This window comes from Ranitomeya imitator, chromosome 3, assembly GCF_032444005.1.
Source record: "Ranitomeya imitator isolate aRanImi1 chromosome 3, aRanImi1.pri, whole genome shotgun sequence".
NCBI lineage: Eukaryota > Metazoa > Chordata > Amphibia > Anura > Dendrobatidae > Ranitomeya > Ranitomeya imitator.
The window spans coordinates 496837302-496854673 of record NC_091284.1 but is presented as its reverse complement, the minus strand read 5'-3'; the positions used below and the strand labels follow the sequence as shown (position 1 = coordinate 496854673).

General features: G+C 45.5%; 1 protein-coding gene across 1 annotated transcript; it reads left to right on the top strand.

Annotated features, from left to right (window-relative positions):
- The first annotated feature begins 7112 nt into the window (after window positions 1-7112).
- Window positions 7113-15105, top strand: DPH3 (diphthamide biosynthesis 3). Its single transcript, XM_069757643.1, has 3 exons — window positions 7113-7321; window positions 8933-9007; window positions 14685-15105. The coding sequence occupies exons 1-3, from the start codon at window positions 7214-7216 to the stop codon at window positions 14751-14753; spliced, it is 252 nt and encodes an 83-aa protein (XP_069613744.1). The 5' UTR covers window positions 7113-7213; the 3' UTR covers window positions 14754-15105.
- The last annotated feature ends 2267 nt before the right edge of the window (window positions 15106-17372 follow it).

The following is a 17372-nucleotide window of genomic DNA, read 5'->3' as shown; positions in this document are numbered from 1 at the left end:
TGATAGATAGGACAGGATGGAATACTGTGCGGTCAGTATTAAAACACTACAAAAATCCACGCAGCGTTTACAAAAAATCTCCACACCTGACTAAAGGTGTGGAGGGCAAATCTGCTTCCCAGAGCTTCCAGCAAGACAGAATTAATTCATACTGATAACTCTGGACAAACATAGAAAGCACTGAACGGATAAGTCCACAATCTGTGAACAGAAAAGCGCAGGCAAAAACTTAGCTTTGCTGAACTGGTCAGGATAACAGGGAAATCCAAAAAGATGTGAATTCAACCAGGAACCATTTACAAGTGGCACTGGCTGAAGGAACAGCCAGGCCTAAATAGCCGAGCAGAAGAGACGATAAGTGGAGGCAGCTGATGACAGCTAACTCCAAGGAGCAGCCATACCACTTGAAACCACAAGAGGGAGCCCAAGAGCAGAACTCACAAAAGTGCCACTTACAACCACCGGAGGGAGCCCAAGAGCGGAATTCACAACAGGCTGCCTTCCTCTCCCTTAGAATAAGCCCTTAGATGGGCCGCTGGCTTTATGATGCAAGAGCCCGGGATCCCTGCACAAGCCCCCGACATCTCAGCGTCGTCCATGCAAAGGCAGAATGGCCCTATGGAAGCCTCTCCTCAGTGCAAGACAGATGAAAGCCCGCACAGTGTTTGCTAAATAACACATGAAGGACTCCCAGACTATGAGAAATAAGATTCTCTGGTCGGATGAGACGAAGATAGACCTTTTTGGTGATGATTCTAAGCGATATGTGTGGAGAAAACCATACAATGCTCAACACCTGCCCAAGACAATCCCAACAGTGAAACATGGTGGTGGCAGCATCATGCTATGGAGGTGTTTTTCAGCTGCAGGGACAGGATGACTGGTTAGTATTACCATTGAAGGAAATATGAATGTGGCCAAGTACAGAGATATCCTGGACAAAAACCTCTTCCAGAGTGCTCTGGACCTCAGTCTTGGACGAAGGTTCACCTTCCAACAAGACAATAACCCTAAGCACACAGCTAAAATAAAGGAGTGGCTTCAGAACAACTCTGTGACCTTTCTTGACTGGCCCAGCCAGAGCCCTGACTTTAACTCAATTGAGCATGTCTGGAGAGACTTGAAAATGGCTGTCCACCAACGTTCACCATCCAACCTGACGGAACTGGAGAGGATCTGCAAGGAAGAATGGCAGAGAATCCCCAAATCCAGGTGTGAAAAACTTGTTGCATCATTCCCAAGAAGACTCATGGCTGTACTAGCTCAAAAGGGTGCATCTACTCAATACTGAGCAAAGGGTCTGAATACTTATGACCATGTGATATTTCAGTTCTTCTTTTTTAATAAATTTGCAAAAATTACTACGTTTGTTTTTTTTCAGTCAAGATGGGGTTCAGAGTGTACATTGAGGGGGAAAAAAAAACTTTTTTTGAATTTACCAAATGGCTGCAATGAAACAAAGAGTTAAAAACTTAAAGGGGTCTGAATACTTTCTGCACCCACTGTAGATAAATACATTCTGAAGTGCCACATATATTCTTGCCTTTGATGTATTGTGGACTTCATTTGCGGTGAGGCGCCCTCTGCTGGATGTCCTTCGAGCGTGGGAAAAATTCAGAAAAGTTCCCAGGCTCGAGTTCATATGAGGACAACCAGCAGAGGGCGCCTCACCGCGAATGAAGGTAACTACAGGTCATTGACCTAGTTTCCATTCATTCGCTGGGGTTTTACAGTCAGGAGCATAGCTGCATTAGCAGAGCTCCTGGCTGTAAAAAAAATTAACCCCTTCAGATGGATTTACAACGTGGGACGTTACAGATCCTCGGAAGGTATGTATATTGTTGGTTTATTATTTTTTCTTTGTCACAGAGCAAGGGTCTTCAGCCAGTGGATTGAGCGTACAATAAAATATTACAACAAACGGTGTGTTTATTTCATTAAAATACTTTTCAATAATGCGTGTGTTTTTTTAACTCTTTCATACAATTGGATTAATAATGGATAGGTGTCATAATTGACGCCTCTCCATTATTAATCTGGCTTAATCTCACCTTATAATAGCAAGGTGGCATTAACCCTTCATTACCCCATATCCCACCGCTCCACGGGAATGGGAAGAGAGTGGCCAAGTGCCAGAATAGGCGCATCTTCCAGATGTGCCTTTTCTGGGGTGGCTGGGGGCAGATGTTTTTAGCCGGGGTGGGGGGGGGCAATAACCATGGACCCTCTCCAGGCTATTAATATCTGCTCTCAGTCACTGGCTTTACTACTCTGGCGGAGAAAATTGCGCGGGAGCCCACGCCAATTTTTTCCGCCATTTAACCCTTTAATAGCTAGAACGGCCAAATTTTGCACATACACACTACTAACATTAGTAGTGTGGAATATGCAAAAAAAATGGGGATATGAGGTGGTTTACTGTATGTAAACCATGTCTCATATCATGTCGGGTTTAGGAAGGAGATAGCAAAAGCCGGCAATTGAATTACCGGCTTTTAAGCTATCTCGCGCTGGATGAAATATTAATATATATATATATATATATATATACAGTTAGGGCCAGAAATATTTGGACAGTGACACAATTTTCGCGAGTTGGGCTCTGCATGCCACCACATTGGATTTGAAATGAAACCTCTACAACAGAATTCAAGTGCAGATTGTAACGTTTAATTTGAAGGGTTGAACAAAATATCTGATAGAAAATGTAGGAATTGTACACATTTCTTTACAAACACTCCACATTTTAGGAGGTCAAAAGTAATTGGACAAATAAACATAACCCAAACAAAATATTTTTATTTTCAATATTTTGTTGCAAATCCTTTGGAGGCAATCACTGCCTTAAGTCTGGAACCCATGGACATCACCAAACGCTGGGTTTCCTCCTTCTTAATGCTTTGCCAAGCCTTTACAGCCGCAGCCTTCAGGTCTTGCTTGTTTGTGGGTCTTTCCGTCTTAAGTCTGGCTTTGAGCAAGTGAAATGCATGCTCAATTGGGTTTAGATCTGGAGATTGACTTGGCCATTGCAGAATGTTCCACTTTTTGGCACTCATGAACTCCTGGGTAGCTTTGGCTGTATGCTTGGGGTCATTGTCCATCTGTACTATGAAGCGCCGTCCAATCAACTTTGCAGCATTTGGCTGAATCTGGGCTGAAAGTATATCCCGGTACACTTCAGAATTCATCCGGCTACTCTTGTCTGCTCTTATGTCATCAATAAACACAAGTGACCCAGTGCCATTGAAAGCCATGCATGCCCATGCCATCACGTTGCCTCCACCATGTTTTACAGAGGATGTGGTGTGCCTTGGATCATGTGCCGTTCCCTTTCTTCTCCAAACTTTTTTCTTCCCATCATTCTGGTACAGGTTGATCTTTGTCTCATCTGTCCATAGAATACTTTTCCAGAACTGAGCTGGCTTCTTGAGGTGTTTTTCTGCAAATTTAACTCTGGCCTGTCTATTTTTGGTATTGATGAATGGTTTGCATCTAGATGTGAACCCTTTGTATTTACTGTCATGGAGTTTTCTCTTTACTGTTGACTTAGAGACAGATACACCTACTTCACTGAGAGTGTTCTGGACTTCAGTTGATGTTGTGAACGGGTTCTTCTTCACCAAATTAAGTATGCGGCGATCATCCACCACTGTTGTCATCCGTGGACGCCCAGGCCTTTTTGAGTTCCCAAGCTCACCAGTCAATTCCTTTTTTCTCAGAATGTACCCAACTGTTGATTTTGCTACTCCAAGCATGTCTGCTATCTCTCTGATGGATTTTTTCTTTTTTTTCAGCCTCAGGATGTTCTGCTTCACCTCAATTGAGAGTTCCTTTGACCGCATGTTGTCTGCTCACAGCAACAGCTTCCAAATGCAAAACCACACACCTGGAATCCACCCCTGACCTTTTAACTACTTCATTGATTACAGGTTAACGAGGGAGACGCCTTCAGAGTTAATTGCAGCCCTTAGAGTCCATTGTCCAATTACTTTTGGTCCCTTGAAAAAGAGGACGCTATGCATTACAGAGCTATGATTCCTAAACCCTTTCTCCGATTTGGATGTGGAAACTATCATATTGCAGCTGGGAGTGTGCACTTTCAGCCCATATTATATATATAATTTTATTTCTGAACATGTTTTTGTAAACAGCTAAAATAACAAAACTTGTGTCACTGTCCAAATATTTCTGGCCCTAACTGTATATATATGTGTGTCTCACTAACATATATATATACCGTATATACTCGAGTATAAGCCGAGATTTTCAGCCCAAATTTTTGGGCTGAAAGTGCCCCTCTCGGCTTATACTCGAGTCACGGTAGCGGTGGGGTCGGCGGGTGAGGGCGCTGAGGCATACTTACCTGCTTCCAGCGATCCTCGCGCTGTCCCTGCCGTCCCACGGGCTTCTGTGCTGCAGCTTCTTCCCCTCTTCAGCGGTCACGTGGGACCGCTCATTAGAAAAATGAATAGGCGGCTCCACCTCCCATAGGGGTGGAGCCGCCTATTCATTTCTCTAATCAGCGGTGCCGGTGACCGCTGATAGAGAAAGAAGCTGCGGCACCGAAGACCAGCTGTGACAGGGAGAGGGAGCGCCAGGATCGCTGGGACTAGGTAAGTATGTAATATTCACCTGTCCGCGTTCCAGCCACCGGGCGCCGCTCCATCTTCCCGGCGTCGCTCCGCTCTGACTGTTCAGGTCAGAGGGCGCGATGACGCATATAGTGTGCGCGGTGCCCTCTGCCTGGTCAGTCAGAGCGGAGAAACGCCGGCACCGGACGCCGGAACGAGACGCCGGGAGCTGCAATCAAGAGAGGTGAGTATGGCTTTTTTTTTTAAATTGCAGCAGCAGCGGCCATGGCACAGATTTATGTGGAGCATCTATGGGGAGATATGAACGCTGCAGAGCACTATATGGGGCACAGCTATGGGGAGATATGAACGCTGCAGAGCACTATATGGGGCACAGCCAAGGGGGAATATGAACGGTGCAGAGCACTATATGGGGCACAGCCAAGGGGGAATATGAACAGTGCAGAGCACTGTATGGGGCACAGCCAAGGGGGAATATGAACAGTGCAGAGCACTATATGGGGCACAGCCAAGGGGGAATATGAACGGTGCAGAGCACTATATGGGGCACAGCCAAGGGGGAATATGAACAGTGCAGAGCACTGTATGGGGCACAGCCAAGGGGGAATATGAACAGTGCAGAGCACTGTATGGAGCACAGCCAAGGGGGAATATGGACAGTGCAGAGCACTATATGGGGCACAGCCAAGGGGGAATATGGACAGTGCAGAGCACTATATGGGGCACAGCCAAGGGGGAATATGAACGGTGCAGAGCACTATATGGGGCACAGCCAAGGGGGAATATGAACAGTGCAGAGCACTGTATGGGGCACAGCCAAGGGGGAATATGAACAGTGCAGAGCACTGTATGGAGCACAGCCAAGGGGGAATATGGACAGTGCAGAGCACTATATGGGGCACAGCCAAGGGGGAATATGGACAGTGCAGAGCACTATATGGGGCACAGCCAAGGGGGAATATGAACGGTGCAGAGCACTGTATGGGGCACAGCCAAGGGGGAATATGAACGGTGCAGAGCACTATATGGGGCACAGCCAAGGGGAAATATGAAAGGTGCAGAGCACTATATGGGGCACAGCCAAGGGGGAATATGAACGGTGCAGAGCACTGTATGGGGCACAGCCAAGGGGGAATATGAACGGTGCAGAGCACTATATGGGGCACAGCCAAGGGGGAATATGAACGGTGCAGAGCACTATATGGGGCACAGCCAAGGGGGAATATGAACAGTGCAGAGCACTGTATGGGGCACAGCCAAGGGGGAATATGGACAGTGCAGAGCACTATATGGGGCACAGCCAAGGGGGAATATGAATAGTGCAGAGCACTGTATGGGACACAGCCAAGGGGGAATATGGACAGTGCAGAGCACTATATGGGGCACAGCCAAGGGGGAATATGGACAGTGCAGAGCACTGTATGGGACACAGCCAAGGGGGAATATGGACAGTGCAGAGCACTGTATGGGGCACAGCCAAGGGGGAATATGAACAGTGCAGAGCACTGTATGGGGCACAGCCAAGGGGGAATATGAACAGTGCAGAGCACTATATGGCACAGCTATGGGGCAATATGAACAGTGCAGAGCACTGTATGGGGCACAGCCAAGGGGGAATATGAACAGTGCAGAGCACTATATGGCACAGCTATGGGGCAATATGAACAGTGCAGAGCACTATATGGCACAGCTATGGGGAAATAATGATCTATTTTTGTTTTTGAAATTCACCGGTAAATGCTGCATTTCCACCCTAGGCTTATACTCGAGTCAATAAGTTTTCCCAGTTTTTTGTGGCAAAATTAGGGGGGTCGGCTTATACTCGGGTCGGCTTATACTCGAGTATATACGGTATTATTTTTTTGAGCACATGGATCCCTTGTACATCCGTATGTCGGTTTTGCAAGCCTGCGAGAAAATCTCGCAGTACGGATGCCATATGGATTACATACGGAGGATGCCATGCGCAAAATACGCTGACACACCCTGCCTATGGAGGAGATACGGACCACTATTTTGGGGACTTTTCAGTGTATTACGGCCGTAAAATACGGACCGTATTGTCTTACGCCGAGTGTGACGCCGGCCAAATAATAATAATAATTACTGAAGAGCTCATCACCCTGACAGGAAGTGGGGATACAGGTGGGGTGAGGGGGTCTTCCAGATTACCCTGAGCATTAGCAACACGACCTCCCTGCTCCATATAAGCAGAGCACATAGGTAATTTAGGCCTCTCTTACACAGGCAGCCAATCATTTCCATGGTCTGCTTGTAACTGACAGTTTCCCTGCAAGACCATTTCTGAAAAACATAAAGTGTTACCAATGTGAGACAAGGCCTTGAATGTTACCACGTCTTGTCTTTTTTTTCTGCAGCTAGAGCGACCTGTATTAGAGAGCTGGAGCTTACTGGTATGTCAGCGCCACCTAGTGATAGGAAAGGTGTATAGATAGCGCTTATAGGCCACTGCCAGGATCCAAAATGGCTGACTGCTTATGTCGGAAATGAGTGGATGACGTATTAATTCGGAGACGGGCGGTGACACGAGTATCTAGGGAGCAGGCTTGTGTGCCAGCAGCCAGGTGTGACGCGCTGTGATTCCCCGTGCTGGTGCCGGGATGGCGGTGTACCTCGACGAGGTGGAGATCGAGGACTTCGAGTATGACGAGGACACTGAGACCTATTACTACCCCTGTCCGTGTGGTGACAGGTTCGCCATTACTAAGGTACGGTGCCAGCGCCGCCGTGTGGCCACATGGCATAGAGGCAGAGTCCTATAGGAATGTGTGAGTGGGCTCCTCCATGTACAGGACTGCTCTTCTGTTCTCCCCACCATGTGCCATCTTCCCAGTCTGACAGCAGCATGGAGAGGCGTAGGCTGCCCGTCTGCCATGCTGGCAATAAGCCATGGCATCACAGGGCGCGGTGCCGACTACCAATTACTATATTCCCCAGCGACCATGTCCTCACAATGGGAAAAGGGGCGATCTCACTAGTGACGTTTGTCTCTAAGCTGGCAGATAACTGTATACATGCTGGGGCGGCTTCTGGGACCCCACAGATTTAGAGAAAGGGGGTCTTGTGTCCCCTTATGTGACTGGAGCGGTGGTGCTGGGCTACCTCCCTCAGTTGTATGGAAGCCGGAGTGTGTGTGTGTGCGCCCACTGCTGCCACAGACAATTGTACCAGTGTGCCATTTCAAGCTCCAGAAATATGGAGTAATTAAGGGGTCCGTCACCCCCAAAATGCATTTTAAATGGGCTATACGGTGTAGTAGGGGCCCCTGTAACAACCAGACGAGCATTGTACCCGTTACTGGGAAAATGCAAAGTAAGAGGCTTAAACACCCAGAAGAAAGGAGCCAGGGAGAACGGGGGCGACAGCGGACATGCCAGCAGGGTTCACACAGGGCTCGCTCTGGGAAGGGAGGAAGGACCCCAATATGGAAATAATGAGGCAGAGCAGCACCAAGGCCTCCTCATTTGCATATGAATATTTTCTCAGGCACAGTACTAGTCTGGTTGTCATAAGGGTTAAATCTCCTACAACACCCTATAGCTTTAAGAAGAATTTCGGGGCTGACTTAAATACTTGTGCAGTATTGTGTGCGACCCTGGTAAAATTCCCATCTATCAAGAAAAATGCAAATCCCTTCAATAGCAAATTAGATTATATTGATTTAACCAGCTAAAATGTACTGATATCAAAGGGTTAATCTCAAGTTCTTAAATGGGAAGCGACTTTTCAGTGTATTTGCTCCTTTGCAGATCTCTTCCCCCTCCCTGAGAATGTGCAATGGAGTCCTGTGTACGCTCCCACTGCACATGTAGGCAACAGTGACGCGGATTTCACCCATGCTTTACATGATGAGAGGGAGCAATTAGTCTGGGAAAATGAGCACCCCCACCCTACTAGTCACTCTGATTTACATAGCGTGCCTGCAGGGTTTGCAGCTAATTATTTATTCAGCAATCCCTAAGCCTCAAAAAAGGGCCTGATAGAATGCAGGGAAATGGTGGTGGTTTAGGCCTTTATCAGACATTGTCCACTATACTTCTTTAATAATAAAAATGGGCCTATGGTGGTCTTTACATCTAAAAAGGAGTATCAGCCGCCTAGTGCCCGCTGCCTGTCTTCCATGCAGGTGTCTTGGCTTTCTCTTTTTTGCTGGGAACCTCAGTTGACCCCTGCTGTTGATCTGTGGCCCCTATTTACCTGTTATATTTGGTATCTTGCGATTGTGTAGTTTATCTGTTCGTTACTTCATGTATTATGTGTGCCTTTTCTGCATGTCGTAGTATTTGTGACATTTGAGTCTATTATTTTGGGTATTTTAGGAAGATCTGGAAAATGGAGAAGAAGTTGCGACTTGTCCGAGCTGTTCGTTACTTGTGAGAGTTATCTATGACAAGGTGGGTTCTGTCACTTTCTACCGTGAGGTGGGACCCTCTATCCTCAGAGGGAGTGATCTCTGCTGTCTCACAGACACCGACTGTACATTTTTGTTGAAGGATAATTATAGCAGATGCTTCAGTCCATCTTGTGCCTTGGCAGCGGTATCTCGAGGGCGGTAAAATGGTGAGACATCACAGGAACCTGCACCTGCTGCCATTTCTTTCTACTTCTATTACCCTTGCCATTTAAGTGACCAAAGTCTGAGATGTGCTGAAACGTTCATTATAATTATTTCCCTGTACAATTGATGTGTGAGATGAGTCTCCTATGTACAGTGGGTACGGAAAGTATTTTAAGACCCCTTTAAATTTTTCACACTTTGTTTCATTGCAACTATTTGGTAAATTCAAAAAAGTTCATTTTCTTTCTTATTAATGTATACTCTGCACCCCATCTTGACTGAAAACCTGTCTATATAAGACCTCGCAGCTCACAGTGCATGTCAGACCAAATGAGAGTACAATATTTGTGGTATGTCCTGATGAAGGGGTCATCTGAACCTCTGAAATGCGTAGAATAAACTACGTTGAAACCTTTACAATTTCTGGAATTCTTCTTGCGGCAGCGCGGGGATGATCCTTGTTTTCCTTCCTAAGTGTATATCTCCTCAGTACAAGACATATGAAAACCCGCATAGAGTTTGCTAAAAAAAAAAAAAACATATGAAGGACTCTCAGACTATGAGAAATAAGATTCTCTGGTCTCATGAGATGAAGATAGATCTTTTGGGTGATAATTCTAAGTGGTATGTGTGGAGAAAGCAAGGTACTGCTCATCACCTGCCCAATACAATCCCAACAGTGAAACATGGTGGTGGCAGCTTCATGCTATGGGGGTGTTTTTCAGCTGCAGGGACTGGATGACTGGTTGTCATTGAAGGAAACATGAATGCGTCCAAGTACAGTGATATCCTGGATGAAAACCCCTTCCAGAGTGCTCAGACTTGGCAGAAGGTTCACCTTACAACAAGACAATGACCCTAAGCACACAGCTAAAATAAAGGAGTGGCTTTAGAACAACTCTGTGACCATTCTTCACTGGCCCAGCCAGAGCCCTGACTTTAACTCAATTGAGCATGTCTGGAGAGACCTGAAAATGGCTGTCCACCAACGTTCACCATCCAACCTGATGGAACTGGAGAGGATCTGCAAGGAAGAATGGCAGAGGATCCCCAAATCCAGGTGTGAAAAACTTGTTGCATCATTCCCAAGAAGACTCATGGCTGCACTAGCTCAAAAGGTGCTTCTACTCAATACTGAGCAAAGGGGCTGAATACTTATGACCATGTGATATTTCAGTTCTTCTTCTTTAATAGATTTGCAAAAATTACTATGTTTGTTTTTTTTCAGTCAAGATGGGGTTCAGAGTGTACATTGAGGGGGGGGGGGGAAACAACTTTTTTTGAATTTACCAAATGGCTGCAATGAAACACAGTGAAAAACTTAAAGGGGTCTGAATACTTTCTGTACCCACTGTAGATAAATACATTCTGAAGTGCCACATATATTCTTGCCTTTGATGTATTGTGGATTTCAGTATCCTTCCAATGACTGATGTGCCAACGTATTGTAAATAACATTGACCCCTTCCCGACCTTTGACGCATATGCTGCGTCATGAAAGTCGGTGCCATTCCGACCCATGACGCAGCATATGCGTCATGGAAAGATCGCGTCCCTGCAGATCGGGTGAAAGGGTTAACTCCCATTTCACCAGGCCTGCAGGGACCGGGGGAGTGGTAGTTTAGCCCAGGGGGGGTGGCTTCACCCCCCCCCCCCCCGTGGCTACGATCGCTCTGATTGGCTGTTGAAAGTGAAACTGCCAAAGTGAAACTGCCAATCAGAGCGATTTGTAATATTTCACCTAAAAAACTGGTGAAATATTACAATCCAGCCATGGCCGATGCTGCAATATCATCGGCCATGGCTGGAAACACTTATGTGCCCCCACCCCACGCCACCGATCGCCCCCCCAGCCCCCGATCTGTGGTCCGCTCCCCTCCGTCCTGTGCTCCGCTCCCCCGTCCTCCTGTCCGCTCCCCCCGTGCTCCAATCACACCCCCCGTGCTCCAATCCAACCCCCCCCCCGCACTCCGATCACCCCCCCCCCCCCCCCCCCCCGCACAGCGATTTTTTTTTTTTTTTTTTTTTTTTATTTTTTTTTTTTTCCCGTGCTCTGATACCCCCCCCCCCCCCCCCCAAAGTGAGTTTTGATCACTGAGGTTATATCTCAGTGATCAAAATAAAAAAAATAGTAAATGACCCCCCCCTTTGTCACCCCCATAGGTAGGGACAATAAAAAAAAAATAAAGAATTTTTTTTTTTCACTTATGTTGGGGTAAGAACTAGGGGTAGGGGTAGGCTTAGGGTTAGGGTTCGGGATGTGCACACGTATTCTGGTCCTCTGCGGATTTTTCCGCAGAGGATTTGATAAATCCGCAGGGCTAAACCGCTGTGGATTTACCGCGGTTTTTCTGCGCATTTCACTGCGGTTTTACAACTGCGATTTTCTATTGGTGCAGTTGTAAAACCGCTGCGGAATTCGCAGAAAGTGACATGCTGCGGAATGTAAACCGTTGCGTTTCCGTGCAGTTTTTCTGCAGCATGTGTACAGCGATTTTTGTTTCCCATAGGTTTACATTGAACTGTAAACTCATGGGAAACTGCTGCGGATCCGCAGCGTTTTCTGCAGCGTGTGCACATACCTTTAGAATTAGGCTATGTGCCCACGGTGCGGATTGGCCGCTGCGGATTCGCAGCAGTGTTCCATCAGGTTTACAGTACCATGTAAACATATGGAAAACCAAATCCGCTGTGCCCATGGTGCGGAAAATACAGCGCGGAAACGCTGCGTTGTATTTTCCGCAGCATGTCAATTCTTTGTGCGGATTCTGCAGCGTTTTACACCTGTTCCTCAATAGGAATCCACAGGTGAAATCCGCACAAAAAACACTGGCAATCCGCGGTAAATCCGCAGGTAAAACACAGTGCCTTTTACCCGCGGATTTTTCAAAAATGGTGCTGAAAAATCTCATACGAATCCGCAACATTGGCACATAGCCTTAGGGTTGGGTTGGAATTAGGGTTGTGGTTAGTGTTAGGGGTGTGTTGGGGTTAGGGTTGTGATTGGGGTTACGGCTACAGTTGGGATAAGGGTTAGGGGTGTGTTGGAGGTAGAATTGAGGGGTTTCCACTGTTTAGGCACATCAGGGGGTCTCCAAACGCAACATGGCGCCACCATTGATTCCAGCCAATCTTGTATTCAAAAAGTCAAATGGTGCTCCCTCACTTCCGAGCCCTGACGTGTGCCCAAACAGTGGTTTACCCCCACATATGGGGTACCAGCATACTCAGGACAAACTGCGCAACAATTACTGGGGTCCAATTTCTCCTGTTACCCTTGAGAAAATAAAAAATTGCTTGCTAAAACATCATTTTTGAGAAAAGAAAAATTATTTTTTATTTGCACGGCTCTGCGTTATAAACTTCTGTAAAGCACTTGGGGGTTGAATATGCTCACTACATATCTAGATAAGTTCCTTTGGGGGTCTAGTTTCCAAAATGGGGTCACTTGTGGGGGGTTTCTACTGTTAAGCCACATCAGGGGCTCTCCAAACGCGACATGGTGTCCGCTAACAATTGGAGCTAATTTTCCATTCAAAAAGTCAAATGGCGCGCCTTCCCTTCCGAGCCCTGCCGTGTGCCCAAACAGTGGTTTACCCCCACATATGAGGTATCGGCGTACTCGAGAGAAATTGCTCAACAAATTTTAGGATCCATTTTATCCTACTGCCCATGTGAAAATGAAAAAATTGAGGCGAAAAGACATTTTTTGTGAAAAAAAAAAAAAGTACTTTTTCATTTTTACGGATCAATTTGTGAAGCACCTGAGGGTTTAAAGTGCTCACTAGGCATCTAGATAAGTTCCTTGGGGGGGTCCAGTTTCCAAAATGGGGTCACTTGTGGGGGAGCTCCAATGTTTAGGCACACAGGGTCTCTCCAAACGCGACATGGTGTCCGCTAACGATGGAGCTAATATTTCATTCAAAAAGTCAAATGGCGCTCCTTCCCTTCCAAGCCCTGCCGTGCGCCCAAACAGTGGTTTACCCCCACATCTGAGGTATCAGCGTACTCAGGACAAATTGGACAACAACTTTCATGGTTCAGTTTCTCCTTTTACCATTGGGAAAATAAAATATTGTTGCTAAAAGATCATTTTTGTGACTAAAAAGTTAAATGTTCATTTTTTCCTTCCATGTTGCTTCTGCTGCTGTGAAGCACCTGAAGGGTTAATAAACTTCTTGAATGTGGTTTTGTGCACCTTGAGGGGTGCAGTTTTTAGAATGGTGTCACTTTTGGGTATTTTCAGCCATATAGACCCCTCAAACTGACTTCAAATGTGAGGTGGTCCCTAAAAAAATGATTTTGTAAATTTCGTTGTAAAAATGAGAAATCGCTGGTCAAATTTTAACCCTTATAACTTCCTAGCAAAAAAAAATTTTGTTTCCAAAATTGTGCTGATGTAAAGTAGACGTGTGGGAAATGTTATTTATTAACTATTTTGTGCCACATAACTCTCTGGTTTAACAGAATAAAAATTCAAAATGTGAAAATTGCGAAATTTTCAAAATTTTCGCCAAATTTCCGTTTTTATCACAAATAAACACAGAATTTATTGACCTAAATTTACCACTAACATGAAGCCCAATATGTCACGAAAAAACAATCTCAGAACCGCTAGGATCCATTGAAGCGTTCCTGAGTTATTACCCCATAAAGGGACACTGGTCAGAATTGCAAAAAACGGCAAGGTCTTTAAGGTCAAAATAGGCTGGGTCATGAAGGGGTTAACTGCTCATAAGAGAATACTTATCATTAGGAGCCCTCTCCCTCTGTCAAACCACTTACCCATTGCTGCTGGCTCTTATTGCCCTTAGGCCTGGGCATAATTGTAGCACAGAGCAAGAATGGGTTAACTAGGTAAGGCCATGTTCACATTGCGTTAACAGCAGCCCGTTCAACACATGCGTGAACGGGCTGCTGTTAACGCAAGTGCCGATATGTCATCGCGCTAGCGCAGATAGAGCTAGCAGATGCTTTATCTTCACTAGCAGTGATGGACCCGGAAACGCTGCAGCCCGCATCCCAGGCTCTGTCATTCAATGATGGCACATCGCTGGCACGCGCCCATTGTGGGCGTGCGCTAGCGATGCGTCCGACATTGGACTAAATGGCGGCGTTAACGGACTACGTTACACCACGTTATGCCGCAGTGTAAAGTATTCCGTCAAACGGACGCCTGTAATGTGAACCCAGCCTAAGCTGCAATTTCTCACACCACCCATGGACAAGCCTGGTGCTTTATTTTGGAAGGGATTGTCCAGGTTTAGAGAGAACCTAGCTGCTTTTCTTCCTGAGTTGGCACTACTGTTGTCCATGGGTTTTGTGTGGTAATACATCTGTGTGAACAGTAAGGAGCTGCAGCACAACCTCTGGACTGTATGTGTTGGTATAAACGCAGCCATGTCTGACCACTTACAACTTGTTCTCATTTAGTCACATACAACCCACTTAACAAAATTCTAAGCATTTTCTACTGGTATCATATTATTAAAGGCCATTTCCTTTTATTCCAGGATGAATTCATGAAGGGAGAGGTGGTCCCAGAACCTGCGACCAGCACAAATGAACTCTTAAAGTGCTGACTCTCATCAAAGAACAATTTCTACAGAACCTTGTTTTTTTAACTGTTTGGTGGCGACATCTGCACTTTCTGCTTTAAGTCGGATCACAACTCCAGAGACTTTTTTTCTAACTGTTATTAAGATGTTCTGTGGGGACTTTGTTTCTATTTAAACAAAATTGAACTTTTAACTACATTTAAGGGGAATATGGAAATGTTTTACATGATGAGGTTTGTTGAATGCCTGAACAATGATACGTTATACAGGGATACCACTTAATGCTGCTTCTGCTTCGTTTGGATTTACATACAGCACAAACCATAATATTAGATGCAACTATTTATTTGAATAAAAAATGTATTTTTACTGGCAATGTATGAGGCCTGAATTTTGTTTTCCACGATGCACAAATATTACATATCTTTACTGGCAATGCCACAGATCTGCTGTAGAGATTTCTCTTCTTGTCCTACTCATCTGAACGGGTCTGTCATAAATCCATCCACATGGGGTAGAAACTGCCCATTTCACGTACTTGGAACTTCTCTTCATTCAGCCGCATATTGACTTCTAGCAAACAGATGAGGGACGTGAGGGGGATACATATTGGACACTATATGGTATTTATATTTGGGGATTTCCTGTAATATACACAATAAACACAATGTGAAGTGAACCAAACAAACAAGATTCCGAACAGATGCTGGAACAGAGGGAAGAAAGTGAGAAAATAGAATTATTCTTACCGTTAATTCGGTTTCTAGGAACCTTCCACGACGGCATACGGAGGTTGCCTCTTTGCCCTAATGGGGAACAGGAAATGGAGAGGTTAAAAGGCCCTCCCACCTCCCTCTCACCAGTGACTTATAACTGAAAACCATAGCACCGGTTTACCTTGAATCCCAGATTTAAATCCGGGAGGGAACTAGCGCCGTCGTGGAAGGTTCCTAGAAACCGAATTAACGGTAAGAATAATTCTATTTTCTCTAGTCACCTTCCACGACAGCATACGGAGGAATACCAACTAATTTTGGCGCTAGGGAGGGACGGACAACGGCCTGGAGTACTTTCTCGCTGAAGGCTAAATCCTTGTTGGGCATTACGTCTAGTCTGTAATGTCTGAAGAAAGTATGCAACGAGGACCATGTAGCTGCCCTGCAGATTTGCTCTGTTGATGCACCTGCTCTTTCTGCCCAGGAGACTGAGGTTGATCTAGTCGAATGAGCCTTGATTCCCACTGGAGGAGTTTTATTTTGAGCAAGATATGCTTCTGCTATCGCTTTCTTGATCCAGTTGGCAATAGTACTTTTTGCTACTTTCTTTCCTTTATTTTGTCCTGATGGATGGACAAATAGATTATGATCAATTCTGTAAGAGCTGGTTTGCTCTAGGTAAAATAATACAATGCGTCTGACATCCAGCGTATGAAATCTCTCTTGTTTTGGATTTGTTGGATTTTGGCAAAAAGAAGGTAGAATAATTTCTTGAGAGCGATGGAAATCTGATACGACCTTTGGAAGAAAGGAAGGGTCGAGGCGCAGTATTATAGAGTCATCTCGAATGGACAAGTATGGTTCTCTCCTTGAGAGGGCCTGTAATTCTCCTACCCTCCTTGCTGAGGTAATGGCCACTAGAAAAATTGTTTTATAAATCAGATTTTTCTGAGAGCAGGAGGATAATGGTTCAAAGGGTGCACTTGTAATACCCGATTCAGGTCCCATAATGGTATTGTTATTCGTTTTTTAGGGTTCATCCTAGAAGCTGATATCATGAACCTCTTAATCCAGCGATGATTTGCCAGATCCTGATCAAATATTGAACTGAGGGCGGAAACTTGGACTTTTAGGGTGCTAGGCCTGAGGCCTATTTCTAAGCCTTTTTGCAGAAAGTCTAGAATTTGTGATAAATTCGGATTGAAGGGATCTGGTACTTCAGGAAGACAAAATGATGAGAATTTCTTCCAGATCTTATTGTAGATAGCAATGGTTACCGGTTTCCTTGATTTTTGAAGTGTGGAAACCACTGCTTCTGATAGTCCTTTGGCTCTCAACACCTTGGCTTCAGTAGCCATGCTGCCAGATTCCATTTGTGGGCATCTAGGAGATGGATTGGTCTTTGAGAAAGAAGGTTTTCTTCCATCGGAAACTGGAACGGCCCATCCACCTGTAAATCCACTATCAGGTTGTACCAACTCCTCTTTGGCCACAACGGAGCTACCAATATAGTTGGTGTCTGTTCTTCCCGAACTTTCTGCAAGACTTTTGCCAATATCGGAATTGGTGGAAACGCATAGGCCAGCCGAAAATTCCATTCCTGGGCTAATGCATCCACTCCTCTGGAGCCGTCTCTGGGGTTTAGGGAGAAGAAGGCCTCGACTTTCGCGTTTTGTCGTGATGCAAAGAGGTCGATTTCTGGAAGACCCCATTTGTTCACCAGCATCTCGACACTTCGGTTGCTCAAACACCATTCCCCAGGATGTACAGTGGGGCAAAAAAGTATTTAGTCAGTCAGCAATAGTGCAAGTTCCAGCACTTAAAAAGATGAGAGGCGTCTGTAATTTACATCATAGGTAGACCTCAACTATGGGAGACAAACTGAGAAAAAAAAATCCAGAAAATCACATTGTCTATTTTTTTATCA